The sequence below is a fragment of the Phascolarctos cinereus genome, unplaced genomic scaffold, assembly GCF_003287225.1.
Source record: "Phascolarctos cinereus isolate Bilbo 61053 unplaced genomic scaffold, phaCin_HiC Scaffold_7;HRSCAF=346, whole genome shotgun sequence".
In the NCBI taxonomy this organism is placed as follows: Eukaryota; Metazoa; Chordata; class Mammalia; order Diprotodontia; family Phascolarctidae; genus Phascolarctos; species Phascolarctos cinereus.
Window position 1 is genome coordinate 170,017,054 of NW_027556180.1, and position 26,672 is coordinate 170,043,725.

The 26,672-nt window shown below is 37.7% G+C and overlaps 1 protein-coding gene across 1 annotated transcript in view; it reads left to right on the forward strand.

The window, feature by feature from the left end:
- MCF2L (MCF.2 cell line derived transforming sequence like) overlaps positions 1 to 26,672 on the forward strand; it is a 382,959-nt gene that overhangs the window by 257,734 nt on the left and 98,553 nt on the right. Inside the window, 1 exon segment of the mRNA XM_078147328.1 lies at positions 8,219 to 8,333. Coding sequence (XP_078003454.1) covers positions 8,219 to 8,333 — 115 coding nt within the window.

The window sequence follows — 26,672 nt, forward strand, 5'->3', positions numbered from 1 at the left end:
TTAGGGAAACTTGGACATGACCTCTTACTATGAGTATATTACAGTATTTTCCTAGGGTGATTCTAAATGAAGGCAATGAAACAGAGAGAAATAAATCCTCTTGGGATCAGCCCCCAGAAGTGGACTCAATTCATGTGAGTCCAAAACTTTAGGAGGCCCTAAGCTACAAGTTATACCAAAAATATATATAATTCTGCAAGTTGTTTGCTTATTAAAGCCTTTCTACCATCCACAGACAAGGTCACTTGGGAGAGAGAAACCCAAGGCACATGATCTATCAGAAGCACTCTAGATATGCAAATAATATTGCAGAATGAAAGCAGTGACCATGAAAAGGCCATGGAAAGGCAGAATCCTGCTATGGCCTCTCTAGGCTAAGCATCTCTCCTGGATTCGTTTGCATTCCTTGTTGAAATAACCTCCCAAGAACACCTTGAATCATTTGTTCACTTGCAAAATAAAATGGACAAATGTACAGATGAAGTATTACTTAGATTGTGCAGGTAAAAGAGGACTGGTGTTCCAAGGAAGGACAAAATAAGGAATTATAAGTGAAGAATCAGTCCAAGAACTTAAATTCTAGAATATTCCAGTGTTCAGCACAATGGGTAGCATATAGTAAATGCTTATTAAATGGCAGACTGAATAAGAATATTTACCATTTCTTTTCCAGTTAGTTAGGAAATGTAATGATTAGGCCCCAAAATGTTACAAATGTTACATTTAGACTCTGGTTGGAGAGTAAATCAACATATAATAATAAATTAGAGGAATGATAGCATTAATATAATACTTTATGATTTGTAGGATACAATAAATATTATCTTCTCAAAGGTGATATTGGAATTTCAGCACTGGGAGGAAAAATCTGGAAGCCTGAGCCATCCGATTATCATTTTCTGCAATTAGATACCCAGTTGTCTCTTTCACATTGACTCTATATCCACAGGTTAAGGAGCCTGTCCTTTTAACAGTACAGTTATCCCTTGCACATCATGACTTTCTCCATAGCAGTTTTGATATATTGCAGGTTGGCATAAGAAATTAAATAGGAATTTTTTGGGAATTTTTGTGGGAACCACAGGCAACACATGAAGGCCAGTAGATGACACAGAAAATGTTTAGAAATTCAGAAATGCATAAAATATGCCGATAGTATTGTATACTATCGACATATTTTATCTTTTAATACCATAATAATTCAGACTTCTTCTCTGTTATGAGAATTTAATGTAGATTTTTTTAGATGGCAGGGGTGCAGGGCTCCTAACCCCCACAATGTGCAAGAGATAACTGTAATCAATCTATAGAGCTTTAACCAACTCCTAAGGCCCCTTCCAACTTCAGTATTCTATGGATTGAAATGGATTGAAAATTATTTTATGCTTCTTTTCCTGTATTGTTCCATAAAGTCTCCTTGGCAGAAGGACTTGCCTCACTCAGACTTTTTTATACTTTTCTAACCTTCATATGACCTTAGATGCTAGGGAACCAGGTCAATTGGTAGTTGAGCCAAGATATCTGAAAATACACATGATTATAAAATCAATCAGGTCTACCAAAAATGCTGCATAAATAAGAGAATCCTTTCTTATTGTGATTCATTACTTGGCACAATATACAGTGGGAGAATACAATAGCTTCATGATGTCCCATTTTTTCATACTGACATGAGGCTATTATTAATTCAAGTTTTTATATGCAGTGATTAATTATTCTGCATCCAGCAAATACTTTTCTTTCAATAAAATGAATAACAAGAGAATTGTTTCCATATTTAAACAATGTGGTGGGGTTTTTTTTAAGTATTAATAGTTAGGTTTGTGGATATAAAAGGAAAGATGGATTCTTGTTTTCTCTAAGTTTTTTTTAAGTTTATGAAAATGTAGTTTTTAGGCATAGGTATAATACAAAAAAACTAGTAATAGCAACCAATATTTGTAATTAGGATCTCTACAAAATGGACTTTTAGTAAAAAATGGACTTTTAGTATGTTTTAGCATCATTTTATTATAGCACTTTTTACATTGCGTTGTAACTCATAGACTTGACATTTCAGGTTTTTCCAGCCACTTGCCCAAAGACAGATACAAAGACAAAGAAAATTGTAGGGGAAAAGAGGACAGGAAAGCTTGAAGAAAGGTCTTTTAAGAAATCAAATCATGATTTTGTATATGTTTGAACGTTTCCTTAATTTTCTTTCTACGATTATACAGTCTCATATCTATATCTATATATCTTCCCATTTCAGTTTCTTTGCAGGAATGGAAAACTTTTTTGAAAACTTTTCCCTTTCTTTATTACTGTAGGTTTTAACTAAAGGTACTTTTGCTGCGTTGACATATCCTTACTTCAGTTTGGATTGTTACAGAGCAGTCAAAACTTTCCAGGGAATTATAGTCTTTAGCTCTTGAAAGGACTAGTTCTCAGCTACCACCATTTTATCTCAGGGAGGGAGATTATTCTTTATTAATGATCTCCAAACTTTTTTGACTATATTACATCACCAATTTAAAAAATGAGGCTTCACCCCAATGCTTCTTTATTTATTTATAAATTATATACATTTACTCATGGGCTCATAGTTCCGCATATTTTAAAACTTATACAGAAATAGACATTTTAAAAAAGATGAGACTAAGATTAAGCAGTATTTGATGCTGAAATCAATAGGGAGCCATTCACATTTTTTGACTAGTAGAATGCTGTAGTCAGACCTTTTCTTTATTAAAATCATTTTGGCAGCTATTGTAGATGGATTGTGGATGGAAGAGACTTGAGGTACAGAGACCAATCAGAAGGCTATTTTAACAGTCTAGGTGAGAGGTGGTGGGGGTGTAAATTAGGGGGGTGGCTATGTGAGTGGATAAGAGGGAAGAGATGGCAGAGATGGGGAAGTAGAAACAACAAGATTTGACAACTAATTGAATATGCAAGATGAAAGAAGAGTGAGGAGCTGAAAATAACAAAGAAGATAACACCATATTGTGAACCTGGGAAACTGGAAGGGATGCTATTGTATTTGACAGTAATAGGGAAGTTTGAAAGAGAAACAGGTTTAAGGGAAAGAAAATGAAATCTGAAATCTGTTGCAAGCCATCCTTATCTACTCAACCTGTGTACCTCTCTCTATACCAATCAGAACAAAAAAGGCAGGAGATAGGGCACTTACCTATCCATCATTACCCTGGAGGACAAAACCTTTTGAGGAAGCCAACAGCCTGGGAAGGAGTGGGTTTCATTCTGGATTTTTTGTCACACCTGTACAGCTCTTGCTGTGGGAGTCTTCTAGCAATTAGGCTGCAACTGGCTCATGAGAAAGGTTTGGAGCTTACAAAAAAGGAAGAGGGCAGCTTGGAATGATGGAGGAAAAGGGTAAGTGTGGTTACAGTGGACACAAGTCCCATGACTGGATATTATGAGAAAGATATTTAAGCTAGATTAGCATCCTGTTCTCACTCAGTAAGTGTTCAGAATTCTCAAGGTTTTATCCTGGTTCCTTTTATTTTCTCTCCATACTTTAGGAGTCATCTAGGTCAATGCAATTCCATAAGCATGAAGAACATAGGAGCATAGATTTACAGTTACAAGTCACCTTAGTTAGACATTCTCCTCATTTTACGGATGAGGAAACAGAGACTTGGAGAGAGGAAGTGACTTAATTAAAATCACATGGGCAATGAGTGAAAAACTGGATTTGAATCTCATTTTTTAAGGCCCACTTCTGTGCCCTTTCCACTCTACCACATGGTACCCAAAGAAGTCCATAAATGATCTCTGGAAGATGGAGGGCACGAATAACCAGGAGGTTCATGAAATTTCCCTTCTAGCTTATTACAATTTTAATTCCAAGTGGTTGTTCTAAGTCAGTCCCTGAGACCAGCTCATTTATCGGCCATTTGCATTCCATATGAAAGAGTAGGGGAAAAAATGCCCTTCTTCCCCAATCTGATTTCGGCTTTTTAGTTGTTTGGATTCTGGGTGAACTAGAGTTTGCTATTCACTTTTGTTGTTTTTGGATCATGATGAAAAGACTCGGAATGTACTCGAGACTAACGAGGAGAATTAAGGATCTATGTTTTTACCCTTCTAAAGGCCTGGTGTCTCCAAATAGAAAAGGCAGCTATTTATAACTGGCAACCTTATTTAACTCCATCTCTCAAGAACTGACCAAGGAGACTACTGCAGTATTCCTGATCGTTTGTGTCGGACAAACTGCCTTTCCTAAACATGATGGCAAAACCTAACTATGGTTTTTCTATTCCTCGACATGACAGTTTATAAAAGCCAGAGAGACAGGAAAAGGCATGCAAAATTAATACATTCTACCAAAGGAAGAAAAGATAAATCATCAAAATTCCCCCTCCTCTCCTCCTCCAGGGTCAGTGGAAACCAGTGGCAACTTGATGTAATAATGTTTTTTCCTGCTCAGGCACTTATATTTAGAGCAAATCACTCAATTCAATAAACATCTATTAAGTACTTACTATGAACAAGCCCAGTCCTAAGTAATGGGAATATAACAATGAAAAACGATAGTTCCTGGCCTCGAATGGTTTATTACCTAGTGGGTTAGAAGGCAGAGAGGTAAGATATTTTTAGAAATAAGCGAGATAGCAAGGAGAATGTGACCAGGGCAGGGGAAGGGTCTTGACAAAATACTATAAAAAATATGAGAAGGGAAGGATGTTTCAACTGAAGGGTCATGTTAGGTTTCATGGGGCAATTGATGCCTGAGCTGAGCTAGTTCTTGAAGGAAGACAAAGATAAAGCATGGTGAAATGGAAAGAATGATGAATTTCGAATCAGAAGACCTGGGTTCAAATTCTGACCCTGCCACACTTTCTCCATGTATCTTAAGGCAAGCCTCTTAACCTCTTTGGGCATCAGTTTAATTATATGTAAAATGTAGGGGGTAGGTCCTATCCAGTTCTAAATCTGTGATCCTGTTAACGGGCCACTAGGTGGTACAATGTATAGACCTGAGTTCAGATCTGGCCTCAGATGCTTATTAACAGTGTGACCCTGAGCAAGTCATTTAACCCTGTTTGCCTCAGTTTCCTTATCTGTAAAATGAGCTGGAGAAGGAAATGGCAAACCACTCCAGTATCTCTGCCAAGAAAACCCCAAATGGGGTCACAAAGACTTGAACACAAGTGAAACAACTGAACAACAAAATTAACAGACATGGATGTATAGGGAGTCTGATCCAAACATGAGAGATGATTTATACCAGTGGTATCAAACTCAAATAGAAAGGGAGGCCACCAAACCGTATATAAGGATCCCTGTGACCTGCATGATGACTTAATTTTTAAAATGTAATATTATCTATGGTTTTTTTGTATTTTTATATTTTGTATTTTTAACTGTATTAATTTAATTTAATTAATTTGTATTGTTAACTATTTCCCAATTACATTTTAATCTGGCTTGCATCACACTCAGAAGTGTGTAGGCCTTGTCCACGCTGCATCTTTGACTCTTTGGTTTATACAAAGGGAAGGGAAGGGCAGGAAGAGATTGGGAAATAATCCTTCTAGTTTTGCTGGAATATGAAGCCTTGGACTTATTCTGGACCTTAGCCATCTGGCATTCTTATATAAATAACCTTTTTTTTTCTTATTACTGCCTTTGTTTCCATCTTCTTTCTTGCAGTTAAGGGGTATAATGGATAGAGCGCTGTTTTTATAGTCAGTAAGATCTGGGTTAAGATTTTAACTTGCTTGGCAGGTAGCCTCAGTTTCCTCATCTGTAAAGTGAGGTTAATAAAAATATACTTCCCAGGGTGGTTGTGAGCTCCACATGAGATTATCTATGCACAGTGCTTTGTAAACCTTAAAGGAAATACTAATAATACTTATTATTATCTTCTGTATGGGTCATCTGGAAATATTAGTTGTTCAGTCACTTTTTTGTGTATCCTCAACTCTTTTTTTTTGTTTAGTTTTTAGGCAATTGGGGTTAAGTGACTTGCCTAGGGTCACACAGCTAGTTAAGTGTCAAGTGTTTGGTCTGAGGCCGGATTTGAGCTCAGGTCCTCCTGACTTCAGGGCCGGTGCTCTATCCACTGTGCCACCTAGCTGCCCCTTGTATCCTCTACTCTTAACAGAAGATAGAGAGAAATCCGTTTCCCTATGTGTAAGAATGAGGGGAATAAAGTTGTGGAATACTACATAAAATGTTGTATTTGGTTATCATTTCAATTTTTCTGAACCTTTTCCTCTCTCTTTTTTTCAAATAAGAGGTGGCTGATTGGGAAAGGGAGGAAAATGAGATACCAAAAGGTGCAAATGCATAGAGAATATGTCGGCATTGTGGAAAGGATTTAAGTGAAGAGCTTTAAGAAAGAGTTGGAAATACTGTGATACAGCTTTCATCATTTCCTTAAGATTAAATGTGTGGCAGCAAGAGCATTATTGTAGGGGACGATCAACTGGGAAGACTCAGCTCCATGATCAATATGATACTCCAAGATGATGTCAAAGGATCCATGATGAAAAATGCTATCTACCTCCAGAGAGAGAACTGCTGAACTCTGAGTGCACATTGAAGCATACATTTTTTTCACTTTGTCTATTTTTCTTGGGTGCCTTTTTTTTTAATGTATGGGTATATTTTATTTTGCAACATGGCTAATATTGAAATATATTTTGCATGTATAATCAAATGTATTATCAATATATAAGCAATATTACATGTATAATCAATATCATACTTCTTGCCTTAATGGATGGGGGAAGGGCAGAAAGGAGGGAGAGAACTTGGAACTTAGAATTTTAAAAAATGAGTGTTAAAGAAATTTTCCATTCAATTGGGTAACATTTAATGAAATAGATTAAAAAAAAGTTTTTTTTAAATGTGTGGGTGACACAAGAAAACACAGAAGAGAAAAATGGCTTTACCTAAAAGCTCAAATTTCAGACCTTTCAACTTTTATTATTTATAGACAGATCATCTCTTTACTGAACTTCAAGGTTAACTTAATGTTTATGATAATGGTTAGACCCATTATCCCTTCTTGAGTGTAACTCATAGTTCCAAAATGCCTTTAATAGATCTTTGGTATTGCTAAGGCCCAGGAGAATTCATCACCTGGTGTTCAGCCTTCCCATTGGTGACTGACCTGTCGGAAATTAGGGAAGCTGATCACTGATAGGCATTCTGCCCTTTGTTGGACTCAAAGACTGGAAGAGCCTGCCAAAGCCTTTTTTCCACTGACTTCCCTTTAGAGAAAGCAAAGGTATCAGTTAGTATTTTAGAGGAGGATTAAAAATCATAAACCCAAATACTGAAACTTGGAAAGTTATATGAATTCTGTGTAAGGGGATGGGCAGAAGATCCCTTTTGAAAAGTACTTCTCAAACTCTTGGATTGCCATCACACTGGGAATCTTGGGTGAATAAGAGTTTGTTGGGATTTTTGTTTGGCAATGGGGGAGTGGGTGCCATTTCCAAGACTGTACTTCTTAATCCCTTCCACACTGTATGTAGGGCTTAGGGGTGTGGTGCCCCTGCAATCTGGAAAATCTGCATAAAACTTTTTGGCCTCCCTTCATACCAGAGAAGAAATTGTGTGTATATTTATGTTATTAAAAGATAAAAATATGTTGATATTATACAATACTATACATATGTTTTGTGCATTTCTGAGTTTCTAAACCTTTCTTTTTAATTTCTAAACTTTTTCTGTGTGTCATCTGCTGGCCTCTGCAGGTCATCTGTAGCTTCTCTCCACAAAACTCCACCAAAATTCCCATTTAATTTCTGATGCTGACCTGCTATACATGGAACTGTGATGGGGAAGGTCCCAATGTGGGAGAATAACTGTAATAGCTTTCCTTTCCTCTGACATTTCAGCATTTTTATTTTCATATCTAGATAAGAACAAAAATATCTGAGAAGCAGGAAAGAAATGCACCCAAAATGACCCATTATCACTCCTAGAGGATACAAAGAAGGCTCAGTGAAACCTGAGAAACTGTTTACCTATTCTGAAGTGAATATTCCATCCCTCATTCTAGGGACTTCTCAACGGGAAGAGAAATTCAAGGGGGGGGAGCAGTTCCTTTCTGTACTAAAAAAAAAAAACAAGAACATATATGCTGCTGCTTAATTTAAAAAAATTAAGTTTCTAGACACTTTCTGCTGTTATTAATGTTGCTCAGTTGGAATAGGCTGAATTTATTTTAACTGCTTTTTTAAAAATTGATTTTCAGGTGGACGGGGACAAGATGGATGCCCAGTCATCACATTCCCAGATTACCCAGCCTTCAGCGAAATCCCAGAGAAAGAGTTTCAGAATGTCCTGACCTATCTGACCAGCATTCCCAGGTGGGTTTTTATTGCTCAGAATCCAAAATGTTAATGTCCTGCAATTAACTGTTTCACTGGCATAGTGCAGGGAAATGCCTGATAGATTGAGAATTGGAGAACCTTGGTTCAAATCCTGGCTTTGTCGCTTAATACCCATGTGTGTGACCTTGGATGTGTTACAACTTTTCTGGGCCTCAGTTTCCTTATCTCTAAAACGAGGACATGATGACTTCTTCCTACTCTTCCAGTACCATGCCATGAACTTTATTATTTTCAAAGAATTCTCTCATTCATATTTCTCATGTCATCCTCATCAGATTACCAACACAAGTATTGTTATCCCATTTGACACTTCAAGAAAACAAGCCTTAGACAGTTTCAGTAAGCTATGCTATATACAGAGCAATAAAGCCAAGCTTTGCCCAGGGTTTCCCAAATTTCATATCAAGTGCTCTTTCCTATGCCCCCAAATGCCTCCCAAACCCTGGTGTGCAGACCTTTTATGCTCATTTTTTCAGCTTTATGTATAGCTTGTGTTACCTGAGTGATTTAGTATATGATGGTATGACCTTACTTGCCTTCCATAAAGATGCTTCCCAGCCTCCTTCATCTTTCATAAAATGTTGATGAACACTTAAATTAGAAGGAGGAATGTGAATACTAAAATTGTAAGCCTTTTTACATTTGAGTTGAAAGGCAACTAGAGGTTACTGTGGGTGTCTGATATATGGATTGTGAATTTAATAAAATGAAAACCAAATTTTATATCCAAGAGATTAAGTGGACTACTGTGTCAATTCAAGTGAATGGGGATTGAGTTGTATACAGCTTTGTTATTCCTGAGAGTGAGCCCCAGCCCTGCATGTTTTCCCGCAGTCCCTGCCTAGGGGCATAGGAGGGTGGAAGGGCGGGGAGGGCCACCCCCTCCTGCTTTTCTCCAACTCACAATTTTGTCATGAATACAGTTAATTGTCAAACCAGTTAAGCAGGGGATGGTTCACCAGGTTGTGATGAGTGGGTGTCACTGACTGCTAAGAAATAGTAGTCTGTCATACAGCGAATTGAGATAATTTTTGCCCTGTGAAAAGAAAAACACTGTCTTTTTGTTGGTTTATTTTTATATTTTAGTATAAAAAACAAATCAGACTAGGATTATTGTTTTCTGTTGTGTTGCAAACTGAGTAAGAAGGTTAGTCTTTCAAGTTTCTCCTTGTCCTGAGAAATAACAAAAACAACTTCTGTCAGTTACTTAAGACAACAAGTTTATTGAGGTCTATAATGTTATAGGTCCCTTGTGGGTTTCTTGGAGTGCACATTGGCAAACGTGACCCACATTCTAACTTTGGACACACCATAGCACTTAACAGAAACACATAATACAGTGATTATAGGAGAAGGAAGGTGTCCAGGAATGAGTAATCAGAATGTGGAATTGGAGTGGCAAAATGTTTACATTAGGAAAACCTTCATGAAGGTAACGGGCTTTTAAATATAATTTAGAATAGGGATTCTTATCCTTTTTTTCTTTTTCAATATCATGGACTACTTTGGTAGTCTGGTAAAGCCTTAGGACCCCTTCTCAGATTAATGTTTTTTAATTCATGAAACAAAATATGTAGGATTACCAAGAAAATCAATTATATTGGAATACTGTTATCAAACATTTTAAAGTTAGATTCACATACTCTAAGAACCCTTGATTCAGAAGAAGAGAGGTATATGATTTGTTAGTAGAAGAAAATATGTTCTTCTTTCCCTGTGGTATGGTTTAAGCAAAGGCTCTCAGATGAAAAAGTAAAGCTGGAACGTAAGGGCCCCTATGTAATCTAGTTTAACTGGACCATGGTTGCATGATCAGATAGAGTTGAGAATGTAGAATTAATTGAATTAATGGCAAGTTTCAAAGTTAATTTCATCTAGAGGCCAATGGGATACCTCCAGAGCAGTGAATGCTAGTGGTTGATTTTCTTATTGATAGTGCCAGGCTAGGAGTCAGGAAGACCTGAGTTCATATCCAGCCTCAGACATTTCCTACCTATTTAACTGTGGACAAGTCACTTAACCTCTGTTTTCCCTCAATTTCCTCATATGTAAAATGGAGGTGATAATAGCACCCACCTACCTCCCAAGGTTGTCGTGAGGATTTAATGAGATAATAATTCAAAAGCACTTAGCACAATGCTTGGTATATAGTACGCACTCTATAAATACTGTTGTTATTGTTATTATTTTGTTGTTATATTAATGAGCTAATAAGATAATTTTAGCAGTGATGAGCAGGACATTTTTGTTGAATAATGTTTCTTCTCAATTACATGTAAAAACAATTTTTAACATTCCTTCTTTTTGGGGGGTTAGGGGACTAGGCAATGGGGTTAAGTTATTTGCCCAGGGTTGCTCAGCTAGTAAGTATCTGAGGCCAGATTTGAACTCACATCATCCTGACTCCAGTGCTTTATACACTATGCCACATAGCTGCCCCTTAACATTCCTTTTTAAATAATTTTTGAGTTTCAAATTCTCTCCTTCCCTTCTTCTCACTCCTTCCCCCTGCCTGAGATGTTAAGCAATTTAATATTGGTTATACACGTGCAGTCATGCAAAGCATGTACATATTAGTCATGTTGTAAAAGAAAAACAGACCAAAAACCGCATTAAAAAAAAAGTGAAAAATAGTATGGTTTGATCTACATTCAGACCCCATCAGTTCTTTCTTTGGATGTGAATAGCATTTTTCATCATGAGTCCTTTGGAATTGTCTTGGATCATTGTATTGCTGAGAATAGCCAAGTCATTCACAGTTGATCATCATACAATATTGCTGTTACTGTGTACAGTATTTACCTGGTTTTGCTCACTTTACTTTGCATCAGTTTGTGTAAGTCTTTCCAGGTTTTTCTGAAATCATCCTTCTTGTCATTTCTTATAAGGCACAGTGCTATTCTACTACAATTATATGCCACTACTTGTCAGCCATTCCCCAGTTGATTGGAATCCTCTCAATTTCCAATTCTTTGCTACCACAAAAAAGAGCAGCTATAAATATTTTTGCCTATATAAGTCATTGCCCCTCCCCCCTTTTTATCTCTTTGGAATACAGACCTAGGAGTGGTATTATTGGATCAAAGTGTATGCACAGTTTTATAGACCTTTGGGCATAGTTCCAAATTGTGAGCAAGACATTTTTAAGTGGCTTTGGGGTGGCTCTGAGCCCAGTCAGAGGGCTATAGTAATCTGAGCATGAAGTTACCATGGAGATCTGAGATGCAGAATATTTTTTTAGTTTTAAAAATGATTAGGTAAACTTAAGTTATACTACAGAGAAGGAAATAACTGACCTTGGTGAATAACTGACAAGACTTGGTTTTAAGAACCACATACTCTTGTGTGTGTATGTATATGTGTGTGTGTGTGTGTGTGTGTGTGTGTGTGTGTGTCTGTCTGTCTGTCTCTGTCAGAAAAGGGAGATATACTGTTTCTTCCATTTGGGAAAGGCTTCTAAAACAAGAAGCCTTCTCTGTAATGAGAGCATCCCATTACAGAGGGGTTCTTCCACATAGTGTCCACTGACTGAAATCCTAATAGTCAATCCCAGAGCCTCTCATTGTTACAGTGGATCCCTTTCGGGGACCTCATTTGGTTTTCATAGTTTATGATCGTACCAAAGCCTTTTGTTTTGGAACCCAGCTGGAAACGAATCCCTGAATCCAGACGTGCATCATATGGCAAAATGTATGATGTGCTTAAAAAAACAAAAAAATCATTATTGTTTCATCAAATCACTACTTGTAGGGGAGGTGGTGGAATCGTCAGAATTCCTTCCAGGCACGTGGAGCACATTGAAATTGTTTTCATTTTTTTTAAGCTGTATGAGATATTAAAATTATATGGAATAGGAAAGATATTTTAACAGCTTTCTTTTGGGAAAAAATGTCATTCTTGCCATGCACATGTTCTCTCCCTCTTTTTTTTTAATGGATGGAACCATTCAGATTCCTAGTTAGTGTGTTTCTAGAAATGTAAATTATCAGGCAAAACACTCGCGCGCACACACGAGACCTCCCACAAAAATCGTGTTTGGTTTTTGCTTCATTTTCATTACCTTTGCTCAGTCTAATTCACTGGTTCTCAAACCATTTCATTCCCATTCTCTTTATAAAGGGTTCCTATGCCTCTTTCTCTCCCTTTCTCACTCTAGGAGCTTCAAGTGGGCAGGGGCCACCAGGTCAAGGAAACTGATTTGCCAGTTTCATGTAGCCTGCCATTTCCCAATGCCATTGCCAAATGGTTGTTCACAGACTGCAACATTTTCCCTTCCTTTTTCACAGCTGACAGACTCCCATGCTACCTCAGCTTGAGGTAGTAGTTCAAGCCAAGTTGAACCTGATTTGGGGTTCTCCGTTTCATACCTGGCTATAGTGTCAGATGGGAGAGAGAACTGATTGTATCAACTTTGTTTTACAGATAAGAGTAGCTGAGACTAGAAGAAGCCAAATTGGCAGGTATTACAGTGACCCAAAGACAGAGACAGCCCGGGGAGCCTCATTCTTCGGCTTTCTCCCTTTAATCCCTCAAGCATTTTTTCACTGCCTGGTCTGTGCCAGCACTAGTCTTTGTGCTAGAAATAGCTACAAAGACCAGTGAAACCATTCTTGCTCTCAAAGATCTCAAAGTTTAATTGAGTGTAAACAACATGTACGCAGAAAAGTAAATACAAAACGTATACACACTTGTAAGGAAGAGAATCATTAATATATAGGGAAATTCCACTAGACTAACAAGTGAGTAGCTTTGGACAGCCCTTAGGTAGGAAGTAGCACTGGTGCTATGCATTTGAAAGATGCCAGAGATTCCATTACATGAAATAATAAACACCCCTCCCTGATGTTCTCATCAAAAATTTTAACTCAGTTTTATCTTTGGTTAAATTAACCAAGAAATTGTGTATGATATATGTGACATGTGTGTATGATATATACCTATAATCACCCCTCATAATTATGGAGAATTATAATAATTTAAAGGCCTGTTTGAAGATATGACACATGGATAGTAGGTTTTATTCTCTTGAAAGACAAGAAACAGGAAATATTCATTTAGTTATGTTATCTTTCACAAAACTAGTCTGTTCCCATTTAGTAAAGAAAAAAGCAATGAGAGGAGGGTGGAGTGGGGAGCAAACCATGTATGTAATTGTAATGAGAGGGAAAAAGAGAGCTCTGCAGATTGCTGCAGAACGTGGGATTTCCGACTTGCTTATGGGGAAGAAACGAAGTACACTGCCACCTGGTGGACAGAATTGTCATAGTCTAGACTGTTTATATGTGTGAGTAACTTTTGCAGCCAGTTGGACATAATAAATGACCCTTTTGGGGTGGACTAAGGGAGCAGAGGTCTGGATATGTGAGGTTATGGTTGTAGGGAATTCTTGAGGAGAATCCCTAATACCAATGAAGAACAGAAATTGTTTAGTAACTTAGTGTGTTAAAAAAAAAGTTGTTGGTGGGGAACTAAAAAACTTTTTAATATTATTGTTTTTTAAAAATCTGAACTTAACAAAAAACAAATAAAATAAGCATTTCTATAAAGTAGTATAGAAAATAAGGCTTATGCATGAAACTACAGCTATATAGTATGTAAAACTTGCTTTTCCTTTTAAGTATATAATGAAGCCAACATTCAAAACTATCCTGTTTGTTTCTTTCTGGTTTTTCTTCTTTAATCTTCTGTGCATTTTGCTAATGCTTAGTGACCTCTCCCTCCCCCTGCCCCTCATCATTAACCTCTTTCCTCTTCAATTCCCTCCCTGTTGAAAATAAAGGGAAACTTTTGCAATAAATGTCTAGTCAAGTGAAATAAATTCCCCCATTGTCATCTGAAAACACATGTTTCATAATGTACCTTGAATCCATTACCTCTTTTTTTAGGAGGTAGGTAGCCTTCTTTATGATTGATCCTTTGGAACCACGGCTTATCATTGCATTGACCGGGGCTTTTAAGTTTTTAAGGTTTAAAGTGTTTCATGATTATTTTTCTTTTCAATGTTATTATTATTATCTAATTTGTTTTTCTGGTTCTACTCACTTCATTCTGCATCAGTTCATAGAAGTCTTCTTAGATTTCTCTGAAACTATTCCTTTCATTGTTTCTTGTGGTACAATAATATCCTATTACTGTAATATACCTTAATTTGATCAACCATTTCTTACTTGAAGGACACCTCCCCTCTTTGTTTGTAGTTTTTTGCTATGATAAGAAGAGCTGCTGTGAATATTTTTTGAAATCATATTGGTCCTTTTCCTCTTTGATTTTTTTTTATATCACTAAGGTTATTTACTGAGGGTCACTTTGCCATCTCTGTCAGAGGCCAAATTTGAACCTATATCTTAGGTTAGCTATGTACTACATATGTTACTTTCCTAAGTGATGTTGATACGTAGCCACTTGAAAAGAATTTCATACAGATACCATTATGTGGGAAGTAGCTCATCTTAAGCATAGTTATATTTGAACATTTTATTTTTCTTTCAAGGAAAGTATTACTGTTCCTCAAATGCTCAGGAAAGCAGGTGAATGCCCTAATCCAAAAGGTGGCTGGGTAGTCATGCATTCAAGGTAGAATGGAGACTGCATGTCTGTTTTTTAAAAATGTGTATTTAAAATTGTATATCTCTCTCTCTCCAACACTATCACTATCCCCTTTCCTCTCCAATTCCTTTCCCGTCGAGCAGATAAAAGAAACCCTTGTAATAAAAATGTGTAGTTAATAAAACAAAATGCACGTTTATTTAAAAATCACAGATTTCATGTACATTCTTTATAACGTAAGCATCAATTATAAGCCACTTTTCCCAAGGTGTTTTTTTAAAGAAATGAATTTTTTCATTCTTTACAAAGAATATATTTCAGCCATCGAAAATGAATGGTGTGTGCTTATTTTAGCATTCCTACTTCTGTAATCACATGCAAATGACAAAAGTACATATTTAAAACATTATTTCTGATTAGCAGCTGCAAGGTAATTAGGAAAGATTAAATAGAATTAAAGAGGCAAATGGTATGAGGTTTTTAATCAGATGAAACAGTAGGTACGTATGTAAATGTAAATGCAATTTTAGTCAAATGTGTGATAATTATTGAGCACGGTGCTTGGCACATGATAACAGAATACTAAATGCTTTTTCATTTGTTCAAGGCAGCTAGATGTCACAGTGGATAGGTGCCAGGCCTAGAGTCAGGAATATTCATATTCCTGAGTTCAAATCCAGCCTCAGGCCCTTACTAGCTAGATGACACTGGGTAAGTCACTTCACCTGATTTACCTCAGCTTCCTCATCTGTGAAATGAGCTGAAGAAGGAAATGGTAAACCACTCCAGTATCTTTGCCAACAAAACCACAAGTGGGGTCACAAAGTCAGATGCAACTAAAAAACAACTGACAATTTCATTTGTTCCTTTTCCTGTATATTTCATCTCCCCTTCTCCATGCTAAATTTCTTGAGGCAAGGACTGTTCACCTCTGTTTCCTCACATCTCCAGTGTTTTATACGTAAGAGGCATTCCATATTTACTTATTGAATAGTGAAGGAATGAAATGAATTTGGATGTGTTGCTGTGGCACAGTGGACAGAGAGAGCTGAACATGTACGAGATAGATACATATACTAGATACATTCACATACTAATTGGGGGACCTTAGTGTAGAGCAGATATTTATCTGAATTGGTAGAGGGAGTTGCCCACCAGTAACTCCCTACACTAGTGACATAGTAGGAACTAGAAACACACACACACAGTCTCAAAAGTCTTTGTGCAGTATGCATTCTTAAGTTCATACTTTCTTTCAAGAGAATACGCTACCAGCTATGTACAAACAATATAGAAAACAAGCTGAAGAATGTTTCGGGGGAAGACATTAGCACTAAGGGAAATCGGGATAGGCTTCTTGCAGAGGTGTGGGATGTTAACTGAGATTTGAAAGATGCCCAGGGATCCAGGAGGCAGAGATGTGAATGGGGAGAATTCTATGCACGGGGGGCAGCAGGGGTGGGAGATGGAGTGTTGGGAGTGAGGAACTCAGAGCATCCTCATCATCCTCATCACCACCATCTAATATTTATGTAGGTTTGCAGAGTACTTTACATATATTATATCATTTAATCCTCACAACAAACCTATAAAGTATGTGCTGTTATTGTGGCAATTCTGCAAATGAGGAACATGATACTCAGAAAGGTGAGGCCAGCTCTCTCTGTATTATCCTGTACTACCTGTCCAAGAAATATTACTGGAAGTGAAAAGTTACAGGATTTTTAGCTAAGCAGACCAGTGTAATCAATGAGGGTAAGATGGTGCAGCGGATAGAGTGCTGGGCTGAGTTCAAATCTGGCCTCAGATGCTTACTAACTGTGACTCTGGGCAAGTTACTTAACGCTGTTTGCCTCAGTTTCCTCATCTGCAAAATGAGTTGGAGAAGGAAATGGCGAACCACTCCAGTATCTTTGCCAAGAAAACCTCAGCCAGGGTCACAAAGAGTTGGACATGAGTAAATGACTGAAGCATAACAACAAAGAGTCTTTAGTGCCTCCAGGTAGTAGCACTGATCTAAGGAAACTGGCTTCTGAAATTCTGAATGGAGTCCAGAATGCTAGCGTACATAAGCACCATCTCTTAAAGGGGGAATAATAAGATATGCTATTCAACTTCTAAGCATTGTCTCCCACCTCTAATCTCATGCCTTCCCATCCTCTCCTCTTTTATCCATATATTGTCTTCTCTTTCCCTAAGTTGGAAGACAGCTATTTACTTTTTTTATTGGAGAAATGACTGAAGATAATTTTGTTGTGGGAAGAAATTACCTGTAGGACTTTCCACTAAATATAAGTACATTTCATTTTATCCATTTTGAACTTGGAGGGCCATCTATCATCAGATCCTGGGGTTTATTCTAGGGGATAGAGGAGACCTGAGATTTTTTTCAATCAATGTTTTTTAAGCCCCTTGGACAAGGTCTGGTTGAGAATACCCATTCCCCACCCCCCAAAAAAATATTTTAGATACTTCTTGGCCTTAGGAACTGTCAATGTATAGAATAGGTAAGAAAAGACACTGTGGTACCTCATGCCAGGCCTGAAGAGGAAGAAGCCACTGCTGCCTCTCAAAACTTTTTCTTGTGCCAGCAAAACCTCAAGAGCTGGGTTAAAGATGCCATCTGCTGGGTTCCTCAAACCCATCATTTCCTCTAATCTTCCTGGGTTCCTTAATAAGCAGCTACACAGTTCCTTTTAAGGGGAAGAACACAGGGTTTCCTTTTTCCTCCTCTCTTCCTTGCTCCCTAACAGCAGGACGGTACCCTCTGAAAGTATTATGGTACAGGAGGGAAAGCATCACTTTTGGAGTTAGAGAACCTAGTTTTAAATCCTGTCTCTGATGCTTACCTATGTGATCTTGGGCCCACCAATTTACCTTAATGGGACTCAATTTCCTTATCTATAAAACAAAGGCATTTGTAGTATAAGTGTACCTTTTTTTTAAAACACAGATTTCTCAAAGGCATGCATATTGAATTTTTGTCAATCAAATAATTAAAATGTCCTGGAGACCTGGACATTTAAAAGAATATTGTGGTGAATCTTCCTGTAACTTGCAGACCTTTTTGTAATATGAATAATCCCTCCTTAATTGAGCCTATTACATATTGTATGTTTTATATATGGGATAGTCTTAAAATTTACCATACCTGTACAGTAAAATCATTTGAATATGAATATAAAGTTGAATATGTTTAAGTTGATCTGTGAAAATCCTGAGTATAGTTCATGTAACTTAATTTAACAATAATCTCTAGGGAAACCTAGAGTATTATATACTGACTCATTATTATTATTACTATTGTTATATATACTGACTCTTAGTAACAAAATTAAGAAGCTACACACACACACACACACACACACACACACACACACACATAATTTTAATGGATATGGGTTTGATTAGGTGACCTCTGAGATTCATTACACTTCTAGGTCAATGATCCCATGAGGTCAACCAAGGCTAATTTTTAAAAGGAAATTGACTACAATTCAGTACAGGAGAAAAATAAAAAGGAGGGAGAAGGATATTAACATAGCACAGAAAGGGGATAAAGTTTACAGATTGCAAGAGTTATTAAGGGCTAATTTTGGTACTGTGGACCAACTGGTAGTCCAACTTTCTTTTGATTCCCTCTTCTCTCCTAGTTTCCCTTCTTTTGCCAGCTGTTGTCCATTGTTAGCGGAGTTCTAACTCTTGTTCTGGATGCAGTTGGCAATTTTTTCTGGTGTCTCACCTTTCATGAAACTGGTCTCTAATACCAGGGCCTGAGGCAGGCATCTATCCTGTAGTCCCTAAGTCTGTGTGCATCATAGAATATCTTACCCTAAGCCTGTGTTTCTCAACACAAACCATACCATTAACCAGGAAAATACACAAATCCCCTACCTTGGGACCCTCTGCTCCCTATAGGCTCACCATGGGATGATTCTCAATTGCTCAGGGAAAAAGATCAGGAGTCAGAGTTGGGAAGAGAGAGGCAAAAGCGGATGAAGGAGAAGCAGTTTTAAGAAGAAAGAACCTTTCGTTATTAGGTGAGAAATGCAACATTAACTTCTATCTATGGACCTGAGACCATAAAGAGAATAGAAGACTGAATTTGGAGTGAAGAAGACCTGGATTCAGCTTCCTCCATCCATCCAGATAAATAGATAGATATGGATATATAGATACAGATACGTATCTATACCTGTATATCTATATAGACACATAGATATATGTGGGTGTGTCTATGCATATTTATGTATAATGTATGTTTACACATGTATATACATGTCTATATACACCTGTATATGCCTATATATGCCTGTATGTCTATATATCCATATGTGTGTATACACGAGTATATGTATGTGTATTCCATGTGTACATGTATGCATATATTATGTAGCAAGAATGTATGCATATATACACATGTATGTGTACATGTGTATATATGTGTGTGTGTATGTGTGTATGTATGTGTATGTACATGTATGTATTTCTAGATATTAACTGTGTGACACTGTTAAGTCACTTAACTTCTCCAAACCTTAGTTTTCTTGTTTGTAAAATATAGGTGGATAAAACCACCTAACTAAGAATATCTACTTTCTAGGGTTATACTAAAGATCAATTAATTTACCAATGAGCATTTTGTTAAGTGCCAGGAGCTATGCTAAGTGCTGGGGATACATTTGCAAAAAGGAATGAGTTCCTGCTCTCAGGGAGTTTACATTCTATCAAATGAGACAACCTGAATGTAACTAAGTATATACAAAGTACAAAGAAAGTAAATGCCAAATACATTTTTGGAAGGGGGAGACACTAACAGTTGGACAAGATCATGAAAGGCTTCATGTAAGAATTTTTTCAGGAAAGGCGATTCTAAGAGACAGAGGTAAAGAAGGGGGCACTTTCCAAACATGGGGATCAGTCAGCCATCACAAAGATGCTAAGATAGGAAATGGAATGTCAAATGTGTGAGGAACAGCAAAATAACGAGTTTGGCTGGGCCACAGAGCATAGGAAAGGGGAAAACATCTATGATTGGAAAAGGAGGTTAGAGTAAGGTTGTGAAGGGCTTTAAAAGCTGACAAAAGAAGTTTATGTTTTATCTTAGAGGCAATAGGGAACCTCTTTTTAAGTGGTAGAGAGACATGATCAGATCTACACTTCAGGAAAATCCCTTTAACACTTCAGTGTTAAGATGCATTGCTTAGGAGAGAGACTTGAGGCAGGGAGATGAATTAGAATAGTCCAGGCAAGAGGTGATGAGGGCCTCAACTCTTGGCCACAATGGTGGTCATTTGAGTAGAAAGTAGAAGATGAGGAAGATGTAGTGGAGATAGGAATGAGCTTTGTAAGCGTTAGCAGTATATAATCCATCTCCCCATGTTCCTCCCCTGGTTCTTCTACCAGCTCTGAGAAGAGGTACCCAAAACTACCACCTGCTTATGCTTTGGGGAAAAGTATACCTCCCTTCCCCTTCTTCTTCAAATCGAATCCCTGGCTTCTTTGAAAGCTGTGTTCAGGTGCCACCTCCCACATTAATCTTGTCAATGCCCTGTCCCTTCTAAGATTATTGTCCATATATGAATCTATGCACATTGTAACACCTCCCCTCCCCCAGTAGAATGTAAGCTCCTTGAGGGTCGAGCCTTTTCTCCCCATTTTTTTCTTGGTATCCTCAGCATCTAATACAATGTTTTACATGTAGTTGGTACTTTTAAAATATTGTTTGAATTAAAGTGATGATCGAAAAGATACAATAGTTAGTTCAGTCAGATTTGGAGTGTTATACTGGTCTGACCTCTTCAGCTTGCAGAATTTGCTATATACCCAGCTTCCTATTTTCTATGACGGCCCTATTTCCAGCCTAGGCTAAGCATCTGGACAGCTCCTGATGCTTCTGTGGGTATTATTCTCACTAAGGAAATGGCTGTTTCTAAGCAACAGCAGATTAAGGAAGCCCCAAATGTCACAACACCCTACATAGAAGGTTCTCATGGTAGGACATCAATTCTAGGCAAGTATCAAAGTCCAGAGGTACATTACTCTGCAATCTGTACCAGATGTTTAAGACATAGCAGATGTTGGCAAATTTTCTTTTGCTTGCCTTACCTATTCATTTTGCTTTTTAAGAAATAATTAGCAATATTTATTACTGCCTTCTATGCAGGCTAATGGGATGCCTTCCTTGCTATTTCCTGGAGCCATTTTTGAAGTAAAGAGGACTAGCTCAGTGTTGCATCTGGATGAATAGAAAAAAGAGAACAACTGATATTTGTTTTAGGGATAGAATCAGGGATTAGATGGGTAATTTCATTGGCATAAGGAACTCTCAGCTGAACACACTTCTTCTATCAATGCAGATTGGCACCTCCTTTTCATCTTAAGTATTAGCAAATTTCTTAGAGCACTGAGAGGTTAAGTGACTTGCCCAGAGTCACCCAGCCAGTGACCTCCCGTGTTAGAGGCAGGACTCAAACCCAAGTCTTTTTAGCACCAAGGCCAGCTCTCCAAACACTTTGCAGTCCTCTTGGTTGATTGCCCTTTTCTTTCTCAAGACATTATTCCATATTTGTTTTAACCAAATTTCATCGAATTCACACTGCCCACTGTCCAGATGACAGGCAAACCCACAGTGACTGGTTTTGACTCCTCATCCCTCCTCATATTGTTCAGAATTGAGTTTTGAGAGGGTCATCTAGTCAGAATTTAAATGTATCCTTTTAGTTTTATACTTGAGGTGTTTTGTTATTTCTTTCTTATGGGTATCTAGTAAAATATAACCTGTATTCCCATATTGTTCCATTTGGCTTAAAAGGAAAAAGAGTTTTTGTATTTTAAAAATGACCAAAAAAGGGAAAGCCTAGGTATGCCTTGAGTGGAGATACTAGTGGCAGAGCCAAAATGGAAACCAGTATGGATCTAAGATACTATGAAAGAAATAAAGAATAGGGGAGACTCCTGAGGGCATTGTCTGGGACTCAGTCATGACTATTGTGCCCCCTTACTCCTAGGGCACTTCTTTATAAGAATTCTCTTATGTGAAAGCATTTTTACTTCTTTTTTTTTCCTTAGAAGACTTTTTTTCAGAAGAATTTTAAGAAAACTTACTTCAGTTTGGTAAAGTAGAGAAAGAAAACTTCAGGAAAATTGCAGTTGGAATACTTTTTAAAAATGTTGCCTGCCAAAAATTTAATTTTTGAAAAGGAGACCAACCTCACTCAGATTTTAAGAATTTTTTTCACTGTTGGCAATTTACTTGTTATCTTCTCTGTAGATCAGCACAGTTTCCCCTGCCCCTTATATTGGGAACCATAATTAAATCAATGTAACCATTGCTTAGGGTAAGAGCTTCTCATTTAGCTCTCCCCTGGGGCTCCAGTGATGGTACCTGGTACATAGGATTTAAGAGATGTTTTTCATTCATTCTTTAACACGTATATATCTATGTCTATGTATTGTTTTACTCTTAGAAAAATAAAGGATAGTTAAGAAATTTCCTTAAACAAAATTTACTTTCACTTGGTTGTGAAAGTTTCTATAGACTCAAAGCAGGGGCTCTACTTTGGAGATAAAACAGGAATTGAGACTTCATTGCATTCTCTTAGGACTATAGATCTAAAACTAGGTTGATGATGACAACTTCATCCAGCCCTTCATTTTACAGATGAGAAAACTGAGGCCTGTGAAGGTTAAGTGACTTGTGCAAAGTCACAAAGGTTCCTCTTTTCTTCCTGACACCTCCTCCTGACAAGGAAGGAATAGCAGTTAAAAAAAAAGATTAATTCTCCTCTTTTTGTCAAAAACGTCTCACCCTTATAGCTCTTTATTTTATTTAAGCAATCCTTTTTATTCTCATCTGCAAATTATGTTAATATTTGCCTCCAAGCTCTCTCAATTGCTTTGTGTGTTTATATGCCTCCCCACAGCTGTCATTTAAACACACTGTTGGTTAAATTGCTAAAACACATCCCTCCTTAGAATATAAATTTAAAGTATAGGGTGCAGAGGAAGCACTTGCTTCCAAACAAATGCATAAATTACATAGTAGAGAGTCCAGGCAGGGTGCCTAAAGTCTGTGGCTTTGAAGGAGGCTGTTAGCAGGTTCTGTTGTAATCTGGCACTGCAGGGAGAGACGGGCAGGCAATCTGCTGGTCCCAGCCTACAGTATTTCTTCCCACTTCCCATTGATTGAATTTTCCAATTTATAGCCCTAGAACCTTTGTGGTGAATCTTCCATAAATTTTCCATCCCCTTCCATGTCTGGTGGAATAAAAATAGGACACAAACTTAGGAACTCAGATATATATGTCCAAAATGGGAGACCAAGATGATGAGTGGTTTAGAGACTATGCCATACTTAATTGAAAGAATTATAGACATTTAGGCTGAAGAAAAGGAGCCTGGAAGAAGAGTAGAATATATGATAGCTATTAGTATTGGCTAGAGTAGCTAGGTGGCACAGTGGATAGAGTGTTGGGCCTGGAGTCAGGAAGATTCATCTTCCTTAGTTCAAATCTGGCCTCAGACACTTACTAGCTGTATGACTCTCGGCAGGTCACTTAATCCTGTTTGACTCAGTTTCCTCATCTGTAAAATGAAATGGGGAAGGAAATGGCAAACTACTCCAATATCTTTGCCAAGCAAACCACAAATGGGGTCACAAAGAGTTGTATACAACTGAACAACAAAATATTTGAAAGACTGTCCTCTGGAAGCCCTGTCATAGGACCTGTTTGTCTTGGCCCCAAATAACTGAACTTGGAGAACATGAGGTTGCAGAGAGGCAAATTTAGGCTCAATGTAAGGAGGGACATTCTTAACAATTAGTGCTATGCAGCAGAAGAATGGGCTGCCACAGGAAATGGGAAGTTGTCCCTCTCTAGCCATCTTCAAACAGAGTCTGGATACATGCTTATGATTAGTGCTATGGAGGGGAGTGTTGATCTGGTATGGATTGGATGAGATGAGCACTACGCTTCCTTCCAGTTCTGAAATTCTCTGATTCTGGGATATTCTGTACAATACATACAAATCATTGGTTCATAGATTAATAGCTAGAAGGGACCGCCAATATCTTCTAGTTCCATCATGTCATAGATGAGGGAACTAAAGCTTAGGATGAGTAACTTGCCCAGGATCACAGCAAATAAGTGTCTGAGGTGACATTTGAACCCAAGTCTTCCAATTCAAAGTCTAGAGTTTATCTTGGGTGGCCACTCCAGGTTCTGAGATGACAAAAAAAAATCTCTATCAAGCCAAATAAATCTATGAGAAAGTAGAAAGGATACACCTAGAATCCTTTCTTCCGTGTTCTTCCCTGTTCAAGGATCATGTGATATAATGGTGGGGGGGGGAACAATAGATTTGAAGTCTGAAGGACTGGAGTTAAAATCCAGACTCTGCTGCTTGTTAACTGTGTGGCTTTGGGCATGTCTTGCAGCCTCAGTTTCCCCATCTGCAAAATAGACAGTTGGGCTCAATGAGCTCCGAGGCCCCTTCTAGCTTGTAATCATAAGTTGCTATTATTTTTTAATAACAAAATGGTAGCTGTGCCTATAACATATAAGAAACCCTGAAGTATAAATTTCAAAATTTGCCTGAAAAAATAAAAGATGCTATTGCTAGCTCTTCTCATTGCTTCCTTCCTCAGACTTCTCATTCTCCCTGCCACAGTGATTGTTATCATATCTCCTTGTTGGAGTCTTACTACCAATGGCAACTCTCTAGCCATGAAGCCTGTCAGCTCAACAGTTGAATTAGCCTGTTCTGAGAGTTTTGGGGAGTTTTTTGTTGCTTTAGGCAGTTTAAACAACACAGTGATGATAATAACTTTTCACCCAGTGATTAGATGAGTTGGTTTGGCACTGTAGATATATTGCTGATGGTTTGGGGAAAATGTGGGGTTTGGGGGGGGGGGTTGGGTGTTTTTTTTTTAAAGCAGCCAAGTTTTCACCAGATGCAAAATTGCTTTGATCTTATTCAAGTAGGAAGAAGAAGGTACAAAGGAGCCTTTTCTTTTCTTTTGCAGTTGAAAGTTAATCATTAAAATTGCCTGGCTTGGTTAGTAGAAATCTACCTTCCTTTAATTTTCCATTATTACTCTTGGGAATTGGGAGTTGGATAATGATGACTGATGTTTTTACTATCCAGGTGAGTTAGAATTGATGATAAGTATTTGATTTCTTTTTTAAATTCACCACCAAGAACAAAGACAGATGTGCTTTCTTTCCTGAGCTAGAAGAAAGTGCTTGATAATGCTGATGATAAAAATAAATTATAGAAAAAATGACTTTCTTGGCATAATATTGAAAGCCCATATAATAAAAATGCTAGTAAAACCCATTAGTATAAAAAAACTACTAGACTCAGCAACTATATTGTCATCCTTCATATCACCCAGTTCACTCTTTGGAAAAATTTATCTCAGTAACCACTTGGGGAGAAAGGAAAAAAGGAAAATTCCAAGTCAAAGATCACCCTTTGAAGAGAAACATAAAATACTAGGGACTATATTTGAGAGAGTAGAAGAATTGACTGAAGTGGGTGTGATGAGAATAATAGCATCCATGTCACTGCCACCTGGGCACAGCTGTTCACCTTTCACCCAGGGGATTCTAAAAAAAAAAAGGTGAACTGGAGCTCATAGGCAGTTACATGGGTTCAGTCCAAGCCACCCAGCACTTCTGGGGTTAGTTGAACTTTTCAGGTTAGTCTTTTTAGTACTAGGTGCTGTCATGACTAATGGCTGGATTTCATTGTGAGATTGGCCTCTTGTGATCACTGCTGTAGTCACACTATACTAGAAGATATAAAAAAAAAATGGAAACGCAGTTTGTCTAACAGTGGTGTGAGTTTAAATTCTAGGCTCCCAAAGAAAAGTTGGAGTATCAGCGTCATTTTTTTAATATCAACATAGACATTCTTCTAGCATAGAGAAACATTTTCCCCCTGCATCTGTAGTCTAGGGGCTACTTGGGAATTATATGTGGGGTATAGACTGTATTCCTTTTTGTACTATCACAACTTAGATCAAACCTTGAAAATTTGGTGTATTTATTGTTACTTTTAAAAGTAAATCTAGGGGCCACTAGGTGGTGCAGTAGATAGAGCTCCAGCCTTGGAGTCAGGAAGAAAGACCTGGGTTCAAATTCGGCCTCAGACACTTGAAATTTACTAGCTGTGTGACCCTGGGCAAGTCACTTAACCCTGATTGCCTTACCAAAAAAAAAAGAGTAAATATAAAGAAAAAAAGTAAAACTAAAAGGTCCCATATACCCTTAAGGTATTTATGGCAGCACTCTTTGTCATGGCAAAGAACTGGAAACAAAGTAGATACCCATCAAATGGGGAAAGGTAAACAAAATTGTGGTGCATGAATGTTATGGAATATTACAAGGCTGTGAGCAGTGAGCAGTATTATGAGTGAAGAGAACCAGGGAAAGACATGAACTGATGCAAGGTGAAGTAGATGGAGCCAAGAAACATGACTGCAACAATATAAATGGGAAAAAAAACCCCTATATAACAATGAAATTTAAATGTAGCAAAATTAGAAAGAACATAGAGGCAGGTAGGTGAGGCAGTGAATAGAGCTCTGGCCTTGGAGTCAAGAGGACCTGAGTTCAAATGCGGCCTCAGGCACTTGACACTTACTAGCTGTGTGACCCTGGGCAAGTCACTTAACCCTGATTGACTTACAAAGAAAGAAAGAAAGGAAGAAAAGAAGGAAGTAATATGAGAACAAATATTCCTTTGCATAAATGGGAGTTC